Raw genomic sequence first — 19,233 nt, 5'->3', positions numbered from 1 at the left:
TAGAAAATCTCATAACATCGTTCTAAACACACTCTTGTTTTTGTAACTGACTGATAAACCAGTTGACTTCCAAACTTTGAAGAACAAGCTTATGGTTGTGATTTTCAGCTGTTGCTTTCAGGAAGACCTCTGGGAGTTCCAATGTGGCGTCATACTTTCTTTTAAAAGCTTTGGCCTCTGAGATCTATTATCCCAGTTGGGTAAAGACATTTATGGAACCACACATTGGCCCGCGCTTGTCATCATGTACCAATTCCTGTAACACGTGTCATGTTTTCTTTCTTTGAAGGGAAGAGATGGTCAAAATGGCCTACGTGGCCTCGATGGCGAACCTGGTGAAGTTGTGAGTAAATTATTGCTCTATAGCCTGAGACAAAATTGGAAAGAAAATCCCTGTATTTGGGAAAAGCCTTAGTTTAAATTAAAGTAATAGGTCACTATATATAAGTGTACGCAGAAACTGAGTGTGATACAGACTGTGCTTTTTTAGAACAGAGCAACCAGTTCACACTGAATAGTTCTGATTCGGATAAACTGTTGAGCACGTTAAGTGTTATTTTTATGTGATGGGATAAAACCTTAGCTAGTGACGATTATGTTGTTCTCAAGAATTTACAACACTTACATATTAGCGTGATCCAGTGAGTATCGCTCTGAAAAATGTTGTACGTGTGTTTTAACGAGTTTTTCATTTCACACAGGAACCTCTTTCTATAGTTTCAGAAACTAAGCTGGTGTAGCAAATATTTCTGTGCAACTTTTGCCCGTTGCGCACAGTTATTGAGAAGGCCAAGCCATTCAAAAGAGAGGGAAATCCTCTTTGTTATTGTTACTTTGGATGAGGTCATTTACATGTCTACCCAGATTATTTGTTTATAAAGATGAAATATAATTGCTACACTATATAGGGCTTTCCTGGACCTTCCGGACCGCCTGGCCGACAGGGACATCAAGGATTAAACGTAAGTCAATCAAATGCCCACTGTGCGACAGAGCGAGCAACTAACTATTGTACTGGTGTCACAAGGTGATGTAACTGAAGCATATCAGCAAGGTTGTAGCTTGGGGCAAAAAAGCAACACCAATTTATATGGCTGACACAAACCAACACTATATTCGCTAAGCATCTTGGGTACATGAAGAATGATGCTGTAGCTTACAAAAGTAACACAACATTCGATTCAGCCACTCACAACACGATTTCCTGTTCTGCAAATCGCGGGATTTGAATGGTGAATGATATAGCAATTTGCCATTGATGCGCAATACTTCTAGGCGATTTTGTTTTGAAGAAGGGCTCGCTAGGAACAGCAGCTTCACTAACTCCCTACAGCGGTTATTTGACCTTTCATGAAAACTCAAAAATTCGACATTTTACAATACAGTAAAAACCCGTGTGTAAGAAGCCACAATTCAAGAACCTGTTAGACTAAAACGTCCCAGTTAAGCACCCTTCACATAAGAACCATTCTAGGCTAAAATATCAATACAGGTTCTTATTTTCAAATTAAAGTTTAAGATAATAATAAAGTTCATTACATGCGATACAAAAATAAGGTAACAAAAACTAGCCAGGACACTGGCATGAGCTATAAGACCACAATACTGTACCGTGAATGATTCAATATGAAGGCCACACTCATGCGCATGCATGCGTGCAAGTTGCTTTTTTTAAATAATAATTAAGAACCTGAACCTAAGAACCTACAATAGGTAGCCTAATTTTACACCATTTATATAAGAAGGTATGGAGGCTAACTTGAAAAAACCAAGGTTCTTATACGCGGGATTTTGCTGTATTAGGAAAAAGACATGGCGCAGTATTATATACACTATTAAACAATTAAATCTTCTTCTTTTAAATCTTCATCACAGGCACTTCGAAAACGCCAAGAAGCGGCCGTCATTTTGTCAACAAGGGCACACTGCTACGCTACTCACTATCTATCACAGAATAGATAGTGAGTAGCGTAGCCAATCAGAGAACGGCATTCGTGGTAGAACGCTAGTAGATTTACACTATTATCTTATAGCAGTACGATTTGACCGGTTGAGAACCATCAGAGAGTACAGAAGCATGATTGAAGCATCCATTTATAAATTCGCGTTGATTTCCAAAGCAGGCAGCATAACGACATCTTTGTTTCTACGAAAACTGTTTGTTTCTTTGTGGTCTCTTTGTACCTGTACAGGGATGGAATGGTCTAATTGGAGCCGTTGGATCTCGTGGAGAAGACGGTGAATTGGTAAGGTATTAGTTGGACACTTTTTAAATAGACCACGTTTGACCATTTTGGCGGCAAGACTATTTCAACGGAAAATTAATTTAATTTTAAAAATAATTGTTTCTTTATTCAAGGGTGACCGCGGCCCGGATGGAGCAGATGGTGCGGAAGGAGAACCTGGTCTAAGGGTAAGTTGTATACCTGTCTTGATTCTTGATTCAATCACTGTCTATCTGTCTTGCTTCTCGCAATCACAGCTCAATCACTGTCTGCCTGTCTTGCTTCTTGATGCAATCACTGTCTGCCTGTCTTACTTATTGCTGTAGTCCCTGTCTGCCTGTCTTGCTTCTTGATGCAATCACTGTCTGCCTGTCTTGCTACTTGATACAATCACTGTCTGCCTGTCTTGCATCTTGATGCAATCACTGTCTGCCTGTCTTGCTTCCTGATGTAATCACTGTCTGCCTGTCTTGCTTCTTGATGCAATCACTGCCTGCCTGTCTTGCTACTTGATGCAATCACTGCCTGCCTGTCTTGCATCTTGATGTAATCACTGTCTGCCTGTCTTGCTTCTTGATGTAATCACTGCCTGCCTGTCTTGCTTCTTGATGCAATCCCTGTCTGCCTGTCTTGCTTCTTAATGCAATCACTGTCTGCCCGTCTTGCTTCTTGATGCACACTGTCTGCCTGTCTTGCTCCTTGATGCACACTGTCTGCCTGTCTTGCTTCTTGATGCAAACCTTCTCTGCTTGCCTTGCTTCTTGACGCAATCACTGTCTGCCTGTCCTGCTTATTGCTGTAATCCCTGTCATCCTGTGTTGCTTCCGGTAATGCTTCTTATCAGACAACTGAATAGGTGACAATTAATTTCTTAATAGCGTGGCTTTGACGAAAACCTAACATTTGGCTGACTCTCTTTCTTCTACCTACCTACTGAAGTCTATGATCGTTACCGAATGTCTGGAAATAATTTGTTGTAAACGCTAGAAAATAATTAGAAATAAAAGTTATTGCTTAACACAATATATGTGCGATTTTTTTCTTTCTCTTTTGACAGGGCTTCCCGGGTGAAAGAGGGAAACCGGGGCTGGACGGTCGTTCAGGAGTATTAGTAAGTTTTTAAAATGTAGATGCGGCAAGAGTTCGGTAGGATTTGGTTAGACTTGATTATCAGTAGCCTTTCTGGATTATGAGCCGATGTTCAGGAGGAACGGAGAGCAGAGTCGAGAGCGCTGCCGCCGAGTCTACATTTGATTTTGTAGTTGACTAAGCAACTGTGATCGAACCTCCACCTCCATGCACGAAAGAGAACAAACTCTTTGTGTAATTAATGCAATCCACTGATGATACTTAAACAATTCAACAAAATCACTCGTTGAGAAATAAATTTATTCTTGCAGGGTAGACCTGGAATGGATGGAATCCCTGGGGAAACTGGACTCCTTGGAGAACCGGTAAACTTTACTTTTAGCATATCGTTTCAAGTTTTTTTTTTTAATTTAAAAAGAGCGAGAGGGTGGGGAAGTTAAATTCATGACATTTATGTGTATTCTGTTTACAGGGCGATCGAGGTAATAATGGCTCTACGGGTGCTACGGGAAGAATAGGAGAATTTGGAATGTTAGGGGATGCCGGAGAAAGGGGTGAACGCGGGCTCCCTGGAGAATCGGTAAGTCATGATGTTCTGAGGGAATACGGCTTGCTGAGTGAACACATAGAAATCGTGTAGCATCCTATTATATATATGGCGCTTTTGAGTTCCGAAAGCCTTGCGTCTCTGTATTGCTTATTTCTGAGGTAGAGGCTTAGACAGGAAACGTTGAAGAAAGGGTCGGGTAGCAGTTCTCGTAAGGTCTTTCGTGAACGGCTTGATACCCTTTAAGAGAACAATAGAACAAACAACAGAAACAATGCCCCCTCTGAGCCCCAAAACAATAACAGCTGCTAACAAGCAAAAGAATTACAAGCTTACGAGAGCTGCTACACTTCTGCGGAAACATGTCATAAGATAAGCTATGATGGATTATATATCATAAAAATCATACTCCGTGCCCAAGTCACATCATAAAAAAAGAGAGAAAATGCAAAATGTGACGTACTTTTATCTAGAAAGTCAAAGGACTGCTAATTTTCCTATATTGTAAAGTAATTTTGTTTACACGGACTTCTTTTGTTTTTCTTTCCCGCAAGGGGGACATGGGTTCTGATGGCGATCCAGGAGGTTATGGTTTTCAAGGACCAGATGTAAGTTATCAGTATTAACTACTTATTATTATATGGCTCTGTCTCAGAAGGACTGGGAACTACCGAATTCACGAATTTGATTGGCTGAAATCGATATTGACCGCGGTCTAGACTTTCCCATCTAGACCGGTTTCATTTTGCGTTCAAAAAGTAGCGAACTAAAATACAGAAATGTTCACCATTTTCTTTTATTTTCTGCTCAATCATTTATGTAAGTGCCAAAAGCCTGATGACAAAAAAAAAAAAAAAAAAAGTAAAGAGGACGAGCAAATTTCGGCAGGTTTAAGTTAAGCTCATCTCCGTTTGGAAGCAAAATGTCAGCAAACCAGTTACATTAAACGAATTAAAGTTTTCTTCTTTGCCATATAATAAACATCTTATTAACCGAGCTAAGTCGGTCTGTATGGGGGAATCTTGACCTCGGTCCTGTGTACAGACCTGACTGCGTTCGGTCTGTACTCACGACCTCGGTTAAGATTCTCCCAATAAGAACTAATTATTAACCGAGAGTGAGGTCTTTACGGGAAAATCTCAAACCGAGACCTTGCCGTAATGACCGAACGATAGCGAGCTCAATATACAGCAAGGCTGAGGTTTGAGATTTTCCAGTAAAGACCGAACGTTTGAGGTTAATAATTTGTTTATTATATGGCTTTTTACTTTGGTTTTGCAGGCCCGTAATCGACCCGTTGACATTACGAGAGAATAATGCCCTACAATTGGCCAATCAGAGCGTGTGTTATATCAGCTACAAACACAAGCCATATAATAAGAAAAATTAATTTCATATTTGACATTATTCCAAGTTCGATATTTTAAAATTCAGCCTAAAACAACAGACCTCAGTACGAGGCTCTGGGGAATAATTCTCTATTAGGCCCGACTCAAGCAATTAAAAGAACGCCTGTTTGAGTCAAACATCGAACTTAATTCAGTCGAACCGAACTGCTACACCAAACAAGTAACAAAAGCGGTCTTGTTGGCCAGTGGTTTTTCAATGTAAGTCAAAAGGGCGCCTTTAGACCTTTGATTTTGCGTTTGGTTCGACTCATGTGAAGATCGCCGTTTGACCCAAAGTCGGTCTTCAGGCGTTATTCACGGCTAGCGGGGCGTGAAGAACGCCTCAGCCGCTTCGAATAAAATCAGTCGAACTTAATTGGGTCAAACGCCGAACTTCACATGAGTCTAATTGAATTGGGTTCGGCTAATGTGAAATACGGCGTTTGACCTGGGCCTTAGATTTTGAGCTCAAGATTTCTATCGCGTGATCGTTGACCAGGGCATAGCCCGAGCCCCTATCACGCCTAGAAATCAAGAGCGAATAATCTAATTGTTTGAGTATAAACCTAATAGTCGTTCAAAATTTAAACTAAATCCACTGCACAGACACCTCGAAAACTCAAAGATGAGGCCGTCATTTTGGTAACTAGCACACACTGCTACGCTACTAGCTCACTCTCTATGTACAACAGAATAGATAGTGAGTAGCGCAGCCAATCAGAGATTTATACTAATTACGAATAGACAGAACATATATGCTGAAAAAATAGATACTCACCGATTTCAGATCTAGAAGGATGTTTCAAATGTTCTTCTAAGTCTGACGAATAAGAATGTAAGAACAAAGCTGATTAATGATGTGAGGTAAAAATAAAATTACAAGCTTTATTTCGCTTTAATGGTCTCCGCAAAAGTAAGTTGTTTAAATAACGGTAACCAAAATTAAACAAAAAGAAAAAAAAAAAGAAAGAAAGAAAGAAAAATGCGCAGACCATCCATTCTCTTCGCTAATTGGCATACGCTCATCGTATTTTGTTCTGAGATTTCGATGTGAAGACAATATCTAAATACGCAGGCTCTTCCCCTTTTCTACACGGATTGATAGAATGTCCGTAATCACCAAAAAAATCTTCAGAGTTGAAAATTTAACTGTTAACTGAGGTTTCAGCACCCGCACCAGGCCCTCTTCATAATGAAGTGATTTGTAAAGAGTTAAAGTTCAGTTCAATTGATGTAACATTTAGGGCTCCAAGGGAGCACGAGGGGACGATGGAGAAATCGGACCAACTGGAATTCAGGTAGTTATCACCGTTTATTTCCTCCTTGTGACACCAAATGCGTGCACATTACTGTTATTAGTCAGTTATATACTCTACTGAGAATATGAGAGTTTTTAAATTTCATGTTCCTTGAGCCCAGACTTTTGACAGTTATTCTATTTTTCATTTTTGTTTGTTTGTTTTTTCGTTTCCGTGGTCGGGTAACTATGTTTGAGCTTGTTTGGTCTTGAGGCCATCGCTATTTGTCAATCGTGTCAAAGTTTCTCTATTTTTGCGGGGGTTGAATTGGGAAAACAGAAGGACGGTTCAATTTGTGACTCAACGTCGTCTGGTTTCAGAGGATGAAACGAAGGCGGCATGTTCTAGGCCGCATAGTATGCCGAAATACGGATCCATGTGTATTAGCGAACTGTTTGTTTACAATATTTGCCTTATTAGACAAGAGATTCAATTTTTCGATCAACTCCTTCAAAAATCGCATCTGAATATTGATTGTAAGTGTACAGCACGATGAACTGTACCAAGGAATCTTAGCCCGATGCATTTAAAACTTTTGGAGGGACTCGGGTTTGAACTTCTACCCTCAGATATTTTGCAATTTTTGAATGCTAATTTCCCCTTGAATATTCTCGGCGAGAAATATTTATATTTGTATCATTTTTAGCTTCCAATATAACTGTAAAATTTGTAATTGTAAACTTTGGACTGTAATTATTGTAAAGCGCTATTGAACTAAAGGGAAATAGCACTATATAAATAAAGTATCATTACTATTATTATTATTATTATTATTATTGTTGTTGTTATTACTATTAGTATTATGTATTTTATTTTCCAGGATAATAAAATTGTTTCATTATTCTTTTTAATTTTATTATTATTATTATTATTATTATTATTATTATTATTACATCCAAAGAACCAAACATTTCGCCAATTAGTACATTTCACAAGCTTTTGAATGTTTGATATCAATTCGTAGTTAGCTTGATGCCTTCTTTGAGCAAAGTTTGTTAATTAATGAGGAAAAATATAAACAATGTCCTCAGGAACGATCGCTCTACGATGAAGATAGCAATGTTGTCGCTGATGACGTTAAAGATGGTGGATAATGATATAAACCATAAAGATCATACAGTTTACAGCTGTGTGATTATACGCGGAGCCTTGCGTTGTTTCTTGACATTATTTCAATTTCGTTGCACATTTAGGGTGATCCTGGATTTACGGGAACACCGGGAATGCCTGGACTGCCCGGAGAACTGGTAAAAAATGCTAACTAAGACGTTTATTTAAAGTCTTCATCATGTAGTTTAATAGAAATCATTGTGGGGAGATAGTCTTACATTTTAAGTTTAACCACCCTACACCATTCGACTGGGACCTTAGTAGTAAGGGTTTCAGAGTAAGGAGTGGTACAGACCGTCAGTTGTATTGAAATTCTTATTCAGATGGAAAGCTGTAACAAAACCGAGAAATAACCCTATTACCAGTCTAGCTGTAAGCGTATTTTGGCCTTATGTTCTAAGAATCAAGGTACATCAGCAACGTTCACAGCAAGTAGATTGACTTTTCACTGCATAGTCAATCAGGAACAAAATTTCAGATTTTGTATCCATGGTAACTAACATTACCATACTTTGCAGGGAATGCAAGGGGAACCTGGTCGTACTGGATTGGAAGGTCCCTTTGGGCCTAAGGTGAGTGATGCAGGCAAGAAGCTTTCGAGAGGTCTAAAATAACAAAAGAGCAAAGGGACTGGAAACACCTATCGATCCTTTAGTGTTACATTGGGCTCAAGATGGGCTCAAGCTAGAAGGCCTCGGACGGTCATGTTAGGCCCAAACCGGCCATAACAACTATCTAGACAAAAAACATATATCTAGCCAAAATCCACCTGCGACTTATTACTCGAAAGTAGACAGTAATATTATTTTGTCAGATGTTTATAGCCAAAAAGAGTTCGATAAATTAACTGTCGCAGTAAAATGCTAAAATATTCTCAAAGGTATTCTGATACTTTTTGTGAACGATAAACGTGTCAAAAGACAGCGATAAAGATTTTATTATAATTATTATCATTATCATTATCATTATCATTATCATTATCATTATCGTTATCATTATTATTATGTAGTTAGCGTTGCCCTGGCTCCAGACCTTTTTGCCTGTCTATTTCTTCGATCATATTTGGAATTTAGAATCGTCGAAAACGAGTCTTGCATCGGAAGAAATCTGAGACCCAGGGTGAATTTGAGACAAAACTCCTATTTCCAAAACAAAATACTTGTGCTTCATCGTTACTTGTTTCTTTGTTTGCTAATCTGTTTGTGTTTATTTGTTTGTTTGTTTGTTTGTTTGTTTGTTTGTTTTGTTTTTCCTTAGGGTGTAATGGGATCTCAAGGACCACCCGGCCCATCTGGATTTGTTGGAGATGAGGTAAGAAGATTTTTTATCAACAGAATATACTTTTTGTTATTCTACAACATAGATGAGATTAGATGACTGTGTACTGGATGTGGCTTCGAATTGTAAGATATGATATAAGTTTAGAAAAGCTCAACAAAGGTTTTGCCATAAAGCCTTTAATGACGATCAATTTGCTTCTCTCAATCAGGGATTCATTGGTCCTCCTGGAGAATTTGGTAAACCGGTGAGTACGTGCTACTATTAAGGCATGCATACAAAGGTAAACTCTATATATACCGCGTGAGATACATAAACATTATTTCAACTTGGATTTCAGCTCATGCCGGTCAATTGCAATGAACTAATTAATTAGCGTACTACGTTTTTTTATGCATAGTAGAAGGAAAGTTTACTGCTCAGCTACAGCTTATTTCCTAAAGGTTACAGTCTTTCTCTTTTTTCCTATTTAAATATCGGCCCAAAAAATATCCAATGATTAGAAATATTATGCGATGATTCAAGTGATAATAACACTTTAAGTTTATATTTTAAGACTTTATTTTGTTAACACTGTAATGTCGAATTTCTCTCACTTCAGGGCGCAAGGGGACCTCCAGTAAGTAAACACTTTTCGAATTTAATACACAATTTGTACACTTAGATCTGAGCTAGGTAGATTTTGTCTGAGGTTGGTTCTAATATTAGGTAAAAAGGCAAATAAACAGAACTGATTTGAAAATTGATTTGAAGATTCTCATTGCCACTTCGCTGATTGGGGACTTCTCTCTTTTTTGAGCTCATTTGTGTGAGATTCTTCAGAATCAAGTGTTCAGTTTGATCACTCAGCGACATGACCTTGTAAGAAATTCAACTATCTGGGATAGAGGAAATTAACTTTTATTGATGTCGTCATTATCATTTTATACATTAACATAACGAAGATACATACTGTTTTTCATCCTTTGATCTGCTTAAAGTGTATTTCATTATGCTTATATGAAAACGTATAGGGCAAGTGTAAATATGACTGACTAGCAATATGAACATTTTATTTTCTTCAACCTTTTTAGGGAAATGACGGGTTTCCGGTAAGTTATTACCACAGCATTGTTTTATTACCTCGTTTCATCGTTGCGTTGCATTGTTGACAAGATTTCTTGTTATCTCAGCGCGTTCCTTCTTATAATTCAATGAATATGTTATATTCTATACAGGGTCCTCCTGGCCCTCCTGGCCCACCTGGAGAAAAGGTATGCAAAGTCTACGGTAATATATTTCATGATCATTCAGTCTTGCTCAAGAACACAACACAGGGGCCATGGTCCTGCCATGCTCTTTCCATAACTCCCCCCCTCCCCGACCTCCCCCAACAGAACCGTTACTACTCAACGAGTAAAAGTAGTCTTTTGTATCTGCAGGGTCCCCCAGGAACCCATATCTATCGACCGGTAGGTTATGATAACGAAAGTTTCAGTGTTTTAATGTAGAAATGTTTAAAGAGGTTAAAATTAATAAAGCTCTTTATTTCCAACAATGAGCAAATGTTTACATAACATAAATGTTGCACAAAGGGAAAGGTGTCATTCGCAGTTCCAAATTAACCTTTCAATTTTGATAATGTTAAATTGCTTTTAGGCAGAAAATTGGCCTTTTGTGCTGAGTTGCCAAGGTCTTTATTTATGATTTATTTATTTATAAGTTATTGACTTAAATGTACACAAATTTTAATGAAACATTTTCTATTTCCCACTTACCATCTGTAGCCTGCGAGCCTCGGAAGTGCTGACAAAGGCCCATCCAGACGCCTTTACTCCAGTAATGAGGTAAATAATTTAATTTGCCATAAACAGTATCATAGCTAAGCATAACTCAGTTTGATTGATGTCCGTTCCTTTGAAATACACAACATCACCAGGTAAAAATTTCATTCACCCACAAAAGAAGCACTTTCAGACACTAATCCCTTGTTTAATATCTGCTGTGCGATATAATTTGATTTACTTGTTTATAGGGAAATAACAAAGATATGAACACTGCCGAACACCAGTTGCAGTTTGAGGTAATTGTTCAAGCTGTTATTTACTTACAAGTATTGGGTGCGAACTAACTCAATGCTTGCATCGGTCCACACAATTGTTATTTTCTTCCAAAGAGTGCGTCAGTTTTTAAGACACAGAACAATATTAAGACACGAGCATGCAGTGAAAACAGGCTTAAGCGCTCGTTTATGGAGAAGAATATTGCTCTTGATAAATAATTTATGGTTAGCCTAGCCCCCTAGCAAAGTTCCCGTCATTACTCCAGCCTCGCATCACCCAATAAAGAAGTTCAAAACAGTACTTGTTACGTGTAGAAAAACTGACTATATCACTTTTGACGCTGGGCAGCAGAAATACTTGTACAAGAACTTTTTGATCACGACTGTCACCTTATCTATAACATGCTACATATATTAAATTACAATTACAATTACAAATGTTAAATATTCATATCTGTATCCAGAAATTGAAGATGTTGTTGTTGTTGCTGTTGTTGTTTAGTGTTTAAGTCTTTCATGTATTGATTGTTTGATTGGTTTTCTTTTCTATAAACAAGCCTTCAGAGGCCATTGACTACTGCCTGACAGGTTTCAACTACGTCTTCAATAACTACAAAATGCAAAACGGCACCAGACGATATCCTGCACGGTCTTGTCGAGACCTTTACCTCGAACATCCTGAATATCCTAGTGGTAAGTGCACAGTCAAGTGATAATGCATCAATTCAGCTTAACACTTTGTACGAGGACTATGAAGATTTTTGTTTTGTTCGTTTGTTGGTGTGTTTGTTTGTTTCATTTCACTACATTTCGTAAAGGCAGAACAGTTACTGAACCGTTTAGGAACCTAGTGGTTTAAAAGTAGGGTAAAGTTTGGACGAATCACTCGATCGAATATATGAGAAGTTGTTAAGCCTAAAATTGGAAGAATTTCTACAGTGTTGTTGAGAAAATAAGAAAATTATCATAATCATGTTAATGAAAATTGCTTTTATATGGCAATTAGACTGTGAAGTATAGCCTCATTGTTTCAGTTAGGTGTCTTAATCAACTTCAGCCGGTCGTTTCCTTTAGGGTCGTAAGAGTGCTTATCTTGCACTCATCCACATGAACGCGGGCGCAAAAAAGGGTTCCATGTCTCGTCCCAATCGCCTTTTGTTTAGAAACCTTGCTCATTTCCCGGTGTTCGATAGAAATACTTCAAACTGCAAGCAGTCTGCGGGTTTCTAACTCATCCGAACATTCGTTTCTAGTTAGGAACACTATTAACGTTATAAATAATAACCAGGCAGATACTGGATTGATCCAAACGAAGGATGTGTCCATGATGCAGTTCGCGTGTATTGCGACTTCAAAGAGCAAGTCACCTGTATAGACCCCAAAGCCAGTAAGGTATGTGCGCCATAGGCACTGTACTTCGATTTCAGATGGTAAATAGAAACAACCCAAGTCAGTCAGCAAAGTAACTTTGTCCAATACAAGATTTCTAGATTAAGAGCTGCCCCCAAATCGCCTTGCACGCAAGTACGAGCCGAATCATAAAGACGACTTCCAATATTCACTGCGATTTGAAGTGCGCTTACAACTATTGTGGACAACTGAGGGAATTATCTGGGCAGTCGGATTCAGTGATAGTTCTTTACTCTGTCTAAACAATCGCTCCGGCAAAGTTAGCACCGATATTTGATTAATTTTTTTTCCACGAAAGCACCATTTTTTTTTCCAGATCACCATTCCACGCCTTTCCGCTCATCAGTGGATTAGCGAAGCTAATCCACCTATGGAAACGGTAAGAACTCTACTTGACTAAGGCCCAGTTCAGACGCCGAACTTTTCATGAGCCGAACCAAATACATTGAATTAAGTACATGAAAAGTTTGGCGTCTGAATCAGTTAAGAACGGCTATTTGAATTTGGAACGGCCCAGCCGCTCTTCCCGCCTAGCTCAGCCGGGAATTTCGGCTTTGGAACGGCTTTGATTCAGACGTCGAACTTTTCATGAGCCGAACCTAATGTATAAATTATTATAACGTATTTTACAAGCAGTTTTTACTTTGCCTGAAAATCGCTGACATTTCGATGTGTTTTGGTTTAAACTAAATAAAGTTCGGCGAATTAAGTTCGACGTCTGAATCAGCAGGTGTACTTTTGATAATTTGGGTCGGTCCAAATTCGAATTAAGTTCGGCTCATGAAAAGTTCGGCGTCTGAACTGGGCCTAAGAAATAAAATTGTTGGTAAAATTGTTGGTTCAGTGTTGTATAGAACTTCTTGTCATACTCTGCATTCGCTTTCCCTTTCGTGCTTTCCTCGATCGATCTCAGCCTTCTCTTTAAATCTTTAAACCTTCGAAACACGATTTATCTCAGCCTGTATATACAAGTTTTTACTCTGTTTTATATTTTTTACAATAATTTTAAATTCGACTTAAATAGTTACTGCAGTGAAGAAGCTTTCATTCAAGAGAAATAAACTTGTGCCAGTGTTTCATGACCGTGTTAGCATCAATGGGTTACACTCACCTTTTTCCTCGTAATGTGGAATATCTCCAGTTGTGTCTTTGCCCCACTTTCTCCTTTGTGCATTGACCTGGTTAAAGTCCAATGCGTGTTTGGTGATATTTAAGCTGACCATGCCTACAGATTACCTGAAAACATATGACAAATGTTCTTTTGATAGTTTGAATACAGGGCGACAGTTGCACAAATGCAATTCCTGAGACTCTTGAGTAAACGGGTTTACCAGAACATAACCTACTCGTGCTACAAAGAAGAGGAAGGCGATTGTACTATTCAACTTCAAGGAGAAAATGAAATGGAATTTAGATCTTCCGAACAAACCAAGCCCAGCTTCATTCACACGGATCCTAAGGTACAGGCACACTATAAATGAATATCAGTCTTTAGCTAAGATAAATGAGAGAAATAGTAAGCTAAAACTGAGCGTAAGCTCAAGTCACAGAGACAGTTTGCTGGTACTCATTTCCTACTCCCAGGTGGAGATTTCCACCGCCTTGTCGTGTCCGGTCTATATTTCTTCCCGAAAGGAACAAGGAGAAGCGCGAACTCCTTTCCCGAACAGCCGCTGGTAATCGAGCCTAAACTGGAGACGGACACTGAGAGGGCCTAAGTGTTCTTCCAATGAACACAAACTATTGATACCGCCACTGCTTAACCCGAGTCGCTCGTTTTGAGGTCCAACACTTGAACTTTCTGCACGCCGTTCTTGATGCTCGACAGCATATACATTTATTCATTCCATCGTTTTCCGACAATCGATTCATGTTTCCATTCTTCGATTTATCCACCCGTCCATCGATCTGTCCGTCTATCCTTTAGCCTTCCTTGCGTTCTTTCATTCTTTCGATCTTCTCTTTCGTTTGTTCTCCCGTTCACTCATTTACTCTCATTCGTTCATGTGTTCTTTCGTTCGTTCGTTCGTCCGTGCTTTCGCTACTCCGCTCGTTCTTTCGCTCGTTCATTTGTTCCTTCGCTCGTTCCCCTGCTTGTTCGTTCGTTCGTCCTTTCTCAGTTCATTTGTTCGTTCGCCCTTTCGATCGTTCGTTCGGTTGTTTATCTGTTCATTACATTTGTATTTTCTGCAGGAGAAAGATCAAGGCAGTCGCCTGGCAGTAATGAAAATAAACACCAAACGCAAGGACGCTCTACCGATAATAGACATTGCTCCAACGCACATTGGAAAATCCGGAGAACCATTTCGCCTCGAAATCGGACCTGTCTGCTTCATGTTCTAAAGTTACATTTCTATAACGTAGCTTCTTTCACTTTTCATTCAGTGAAATAAATTCCTGTAAGTCAAAGGCTTAACACGTACTAAATTTCTCGAACTCTTTGTAAAATCATGTTATAATATCTTGTAGTATAGATAGCCTTTCTTCAACGTCTAAGAATGAAACTTGTCAACAAATTATTTGTGTCGAATGAACTTTCTACAGCGTTATTTATATTATAAAGGAAGTTCAATATCCGTTAATGAGAGCTTTCGTTTAATTTCACGACAGCAGCTGTCTACAGATCGTTTGCTGTAACGTCTTGAGACCTCAATCAGCTTCCATCAGTTGTATTTGCCAACACGGTATCTTTGTACTGTATGTGTGGTGCAAACGTACATCTCATTTTGAAGGAAGCCTTCAAATATTACGGTAAAGATTAAAAAAGACAAAAACAAAACAAAACAAAAACAAAACAAAAAAAACATTTGGGGTGAATTGAGGGGGATTGCAGAAAGGATAACATCTTTCTGAAAAGTGTATCATCTATGACGTAAAGCAGTTGTTTTGGTAATTTCTCTTCATAACCGGACCAGAAAAGAAAGGAAATCATCCCAAAGTTTTCTTTCAAAACTTGAAACTCCAAACAAAACACAACAAGACAAGCAGACATGCCAGGTTAACGCAGACTATTGACCGAAGATCGATCGATGAACAAAGTGTAAGCGTGCTGAAATCGACATGGAATTGCCGATAGGTACTGAGTTTTGTAATGAAGTTCCGGTGGTTTATCTTAAAAGTGAAAACCTGTTTGTTGGTTTGTTTGCTTGTTATTTGTCTGTTTGACGACTTTGGGTTTTGATATATTAGCTACTAGACGAACTTGATCGATGTGGGCTGATGCTTAACGGAATGTGACATATGCGGCTGGTAAAACTCAGACAGCCTTGAATAAAGGACGGAAAGGGTCAAGTTATTTTCGGAGATTTACGTTTGGACGTGACCGACGTCATTGAGATTCTTTGGTTACAGTAAAATACCCACCTGAAACTTTAAACGCTGTTGTCTGAGCAAACGGCTATACAGTTACAAGGACAGCAAATTCTTGAAGTTCTAGGCGGAAAGGTGAAAAAAAAAAAAAAAAAAAAAAAGAATGAAGACCGTTAAAAAAAAACAATCACTCCCACGGTAAAGGGTAGTTTGCATTACTCTGGCTTTGGCCTGGAGCCAGCTGGGGAAGAGAAGACCAGATCGAACCAAAATAACATGGAGGAGAATTGTTGAGGAAGAGAGACGCGCAGGTGGGTGACAATCGTGGCACAGCTACTGTCAGAACACTAGAATTAAACTGAGAAGTGGATGGAAGGAGAATGTCAAAGCCTTATATATGTGCATAATGGCATAGAGAGAGATAGGTATAGGTATAACTACTCTAGCTCACATAAATTTGTTTAAAACTGCAAATACTAAATCCAAAAACAGTAGGGACCTTTTTGGTAATTGGTTATGTATTTTGACAATGATACCTTGAGTCTTCTTTCCCCCTCTTCTCTTACCAATGTCCTCACCACAATGCAAGAAGTTGGGTACTCCAGTTCGGATAATTAAATAATTAAGTTTGGCAATTATACCTTCACGATAAAGCTCGAACCTTATGGTATGAGCAAACGTAATGGACTTAAGTCTACACGTAGTTCACTTTTTTTGGTGTACGTTCAATGACATCTATACTCTAGGAATGCCGCCAAGCGAGATATTTACCTTTCCTGTGACATTACCAACTCAGCTTTTCGAGATCGACTGGAATACTACCTCCAGTGAGGCGCATTGCAATGGATCTGTTCCTTGAGACATATGTTCCCAATCGAGCTTTACTACCTGGGAAACTTCCCGTCGTTATTCTAGCCTTATTACGCCTTAAACTGCACTTCCCTTGGGTTGTACTTGCTGGCTGGCTGGCTGCAATTTGTTGTTCTAAACGACCTTTTTTCCACACGTCCCCCACTGAAGGTGCAGACATGCCCCTGAAACTACACCCAACCCCCGAGTTCCCCGCACCCCGCACCCGACCAACCACCCCCCCCCCCCACCCCTTGAATCACACTCCCATTAGACTCACTAGTGTTTAGAGTATGCACATTCGGGAGACGTGTCTGCCTACTGGAGAATTTACCGGAAGTTGATACACTTCTCCTGGGAAATTTGCAGTCAAGCACGAAACCTTCGACTGTAGGTACACCTAATTTCTTTGCAAATTTGAGTGGCTTCCAGTTTTTGTTAAGTCGGCTGCCTAGCCTGTCTGTAAACAACAACTGCCTCAAAAAATGGTGTTTTAATTACGTATATTCCTGGCGTAGCTCACAGGATGATTCGGGAGATAAACACTAATTGGGTGAAACGGAACCTTCCGGAGAAAATGTTTAAATAGTTTAGATTACTGCGTAAAACGGGTAAGCAAAAGTCACGTCTTTTGGAAGATCGTTTTCGTGATAAGACAAGTGTAAATTTATCAAGTTCGGTGTCTAAGCCACCGATAAACAACGTAAGATTTCCGGTGCTACGTCAATACGCAACATTTGCAGCATGTTTTGGACCAAACTTAATAGCAACTAAGCAGTCAGACGTTTGCTGAAACGGAGCAAGGATCACGGGATTAAGTTCGGTGGTACTCACTCCGCGCCACGCGGTACTTCACAACACGTGTCTTTTGGAAACGTTTCAGGGTTCGCGTGTTTGGCAAGAGTGTTTTGCTGATTTTCGATAAAGGGATTGTGGCTGAGTCGGGTGTGTCTCATATGAGGTGAGACCCAAGATAACTGGAAACATGGCTATAGTTACACGTGTACTGCTGTACATGTGTATTTATATCACATCAAGTTAAATGTAATTAAAGTTTTAAAGGGAAGTCTCTGTTTTTCTCAGAGGATTCTGTCAAAAGAACTCGGAAATGCACAAGGCGGTCTTTTTTTGGCGCGTACTAATCATGCGTGAGATTCCTCTTCCTTTTTGCTAACACGCAAGTTTCTTATCATGTAAGACAAAAGAATACGTTCCATGTGGAAGCCTTTGCGATTCACAAGAAATAGCAATAAAAGGATTAAACGATTAATTGCGACGAGTTAACTAATTAATTTATTGATTCGATTACAAAGAGTATTCAAAAGCGCAACATTAGTTTCTTTTGAAGTCAATTACATGTGCATCGGCTCTCTAAAATTAAAATCGTACGTTAATTTTTGGGCGTGCTATCCGATTATAATAAATGTGCTAATTACCTCATCATTATACCGATTGGTGAACTCAGTGTTCATGCAGGAATGCAAGCATGAAATACGAGAAGGCAAACGCAAAAGAACCAATTTAACCGGCGGTTGTGAATGTTTGACAGCAATGGAAACGAAAAAGTGCCTTTTTTTTTCTTATACGTGCGAGAAATATAATAAAACAAACAAAAGCTGGAAATTAAAGTAAGTAGCTTAAGATGAAAATCGACTTAGCACCTTCGTGTGGTGCGGTCACGAGAGAATCAGGCACAGAGGAAGAAAATAATGAAATTAAACAACGTCTACCCTCTTCAAATGTCTTGAGGACGTGTGAGTAACTGTTTTTCTTCATATTGGACCATGCTCTATCTCCACTCTTAGAATGAAAGAATGCACATTTGCGTGTGAAGTGAAAATTTCGTGCGCGGTACTTCAACAAGTAAAGAGAAACTTATTAATTTGGTCATTGCAAAAGAAGTGGCAAAACGTTTCCTTACAGTCTCAACGTTTCTGTCTGAGCCTTTCATCAGTGGAAGTCAAGTGTTCCTTTAATTAGGCTTTATGGCTGAAAAAGATAAAATCAGAAGCCACCATCTTACTCGAGCCCTGTTGGAAAAATGTAATGTACAGTGTAGTTGACTGAAAGCCAGTTTTCTGTAACTTCCCCGCAGAACGCTGAAACGAAAATTAAAGTGTTTTTTCTTTTCTTTTTTTTTCCCTGTGTTTCCACGCATCTTGATTTAGTAACTGAAATGATGCCGGTTGGAAAAGACAGAAAGGTCAAATGACCATGGTGTTTATCCCACTAAACGGAATTTCAGACAGAAACTGTGAGCCGAAGCTCAAAGAGGTTAAAAGGTGAATAAATACCAACTGGAACCCCTCTAGATTAAGACGTAAAATATGGCTTATCCCCGATCGCTATCTGTCGATGTGCCACCCGTGCCAAAATGTACATCCTTTGATATATTTAACTTCAAACAAAATAACACCCAGAAAATTCTAGATGTGTACAGACTGACTTTGTCTACGGTGTACTCAATACGGAATTGCGGGCTGCCAATTCATTTAATCAAACACGAAACAAAACAATTGTCAAAATTGTTCTGACAACCGCTGGGAAACCAGATTAATTAATTTCATACTGTGACATGTTTCATATTTGCGTAGATTTCACAAAGGAAACATTCCTTTTGATGATTTCCGGACAGAAATGCTGTGAAGGTTGTGAAATTTTAGCTTTCGCAGCCTATATGAGATTTTAT

At 39.0% G+C, this 19,233-nt stretch overlaps 2 protein-coding genes across 5 annotated transcripts in view; both read left to right on the top strand.

Annotated features, from left to right (window-relative positions):
* The window catches only part of LOC145486212 (uncharacterized), a 54,605-nt gene extending 39,105 nt beyond the window's left edge, over positions 1–15,500 (top strand). The window contains exons 48-71 of the mRNA XM_081464823.1: positions 290–343; positions 909–962; positions 2,193–2,246; positions 2,360–2,413; positions 3,283–3,336; positions 3,626–3,679; positions 3,787–3,894; positions 4,416–4,469; positions 6,494–6,547; positions 7,741–7,794; positions 8,176–8,229; positions 8,915–8,968; positions 9,147–9,182; positions 9,537–9,554; positions 10,009–10,026; positions 10,153–10,188; positions 10,357–10,386; positions 10,702–10,761; positions 10,950–10,997; positions 11,534–11,669; positions 12,265–12,368; positions 12,703–12,765; positions 13,655–13,846; positions 14,580–15,500. Of these exons, the coding sequence (XP_081320949.1) occupies positions 290–343; positions 909–962; positions 2,193–2,246; positions 2,360–2,413; positions 3,283–3,336; positions 3,626–3,679; positions 3,787–3,894; positions 4,416–4,469; positions 6,494–6,547; positions 7,741–7,794; positions 8,176–8,229; positions 8,915–8,968; positions 9,147–9,182; positions 9,537–9,554; positions 10,009–10,026; positions 10,153–10,188; positions 10,357–10,386; positions 10,702–10,761; positions 10,950–10,997; positions 11,534–11,669; positions 12,265–12,368; positions 12,703–12,765; positions 13,655–13,846; positions 14,580–14,729 (1,593 nt within the window). The 3' untranslated portion in view covers positions 14,730–15,500. The remainder of the gene's footprint in view (positions 1–289; positions 344–908; positions 963–2,192; positions 2,247–2,359; positions 2,414–3,282; positions 3,337–3,625; positions 3,680–3,786; positions 3,895–4,415; positions 4,470–6,493; positions 6,548–7,740; positions 7,795–8,175; positions 8,230–8,914; positions 8,969–9,146; positions 9,183–9,536; positions 9,555–10,008; positions 10,027–10,152; positions 10,189–10,356; positions 10,387–10,701; positions 10,762–10,949; positions 10,998–11,533; positions 11,670–12,264; positions 12,369–12,702; positions 12,766–13,654; positions 13,847–14,579) is intronic.
* A 391-nt stretch (positions 15,501–15,891) lies between these two features.
* Positions 15,892–19,233, top strand: part of LOC145486215 (SCO-spondin-like) — a 29,049-nt gene continuing 25,707 nt past the window's right edge. For 2 of the 4 annotated variants that reach the window (XM_081464831.1, XM_081464830.1), the window contains exon 1: positions 15,895–16,006. The gene's annotated coding sequence lies outside the window, so the exon portion shown is untranslated. Of the gene's footprint in view, positions 16,007–19,233 lie in introns of all 4 variants that reach the window. The other 2 variants (XM_081464828.1, XM_081464829.1) reach the window with 2 other exon arrangements.

The sequence above is a fragment of the Orbicella franksi genome, chromosome 5 (assembly GCF_964199315.1).
Source record: "Orbicella franksi chromosome 5, jaOrbFran1.1, whole genome shotgun sequence".
NCBI classification, from domain to species: Eukaryota; Metazoa; Cnidaria; class Anthozoa; order Scleractinia; family Merulinidae; genus Orbicella; species Orbicella franksi.
The sequence above is the reverse complement of the archived record's forward strand: the minus strand, read 5'-3'. Positions and strand labels throughout refer to the sequence as shown.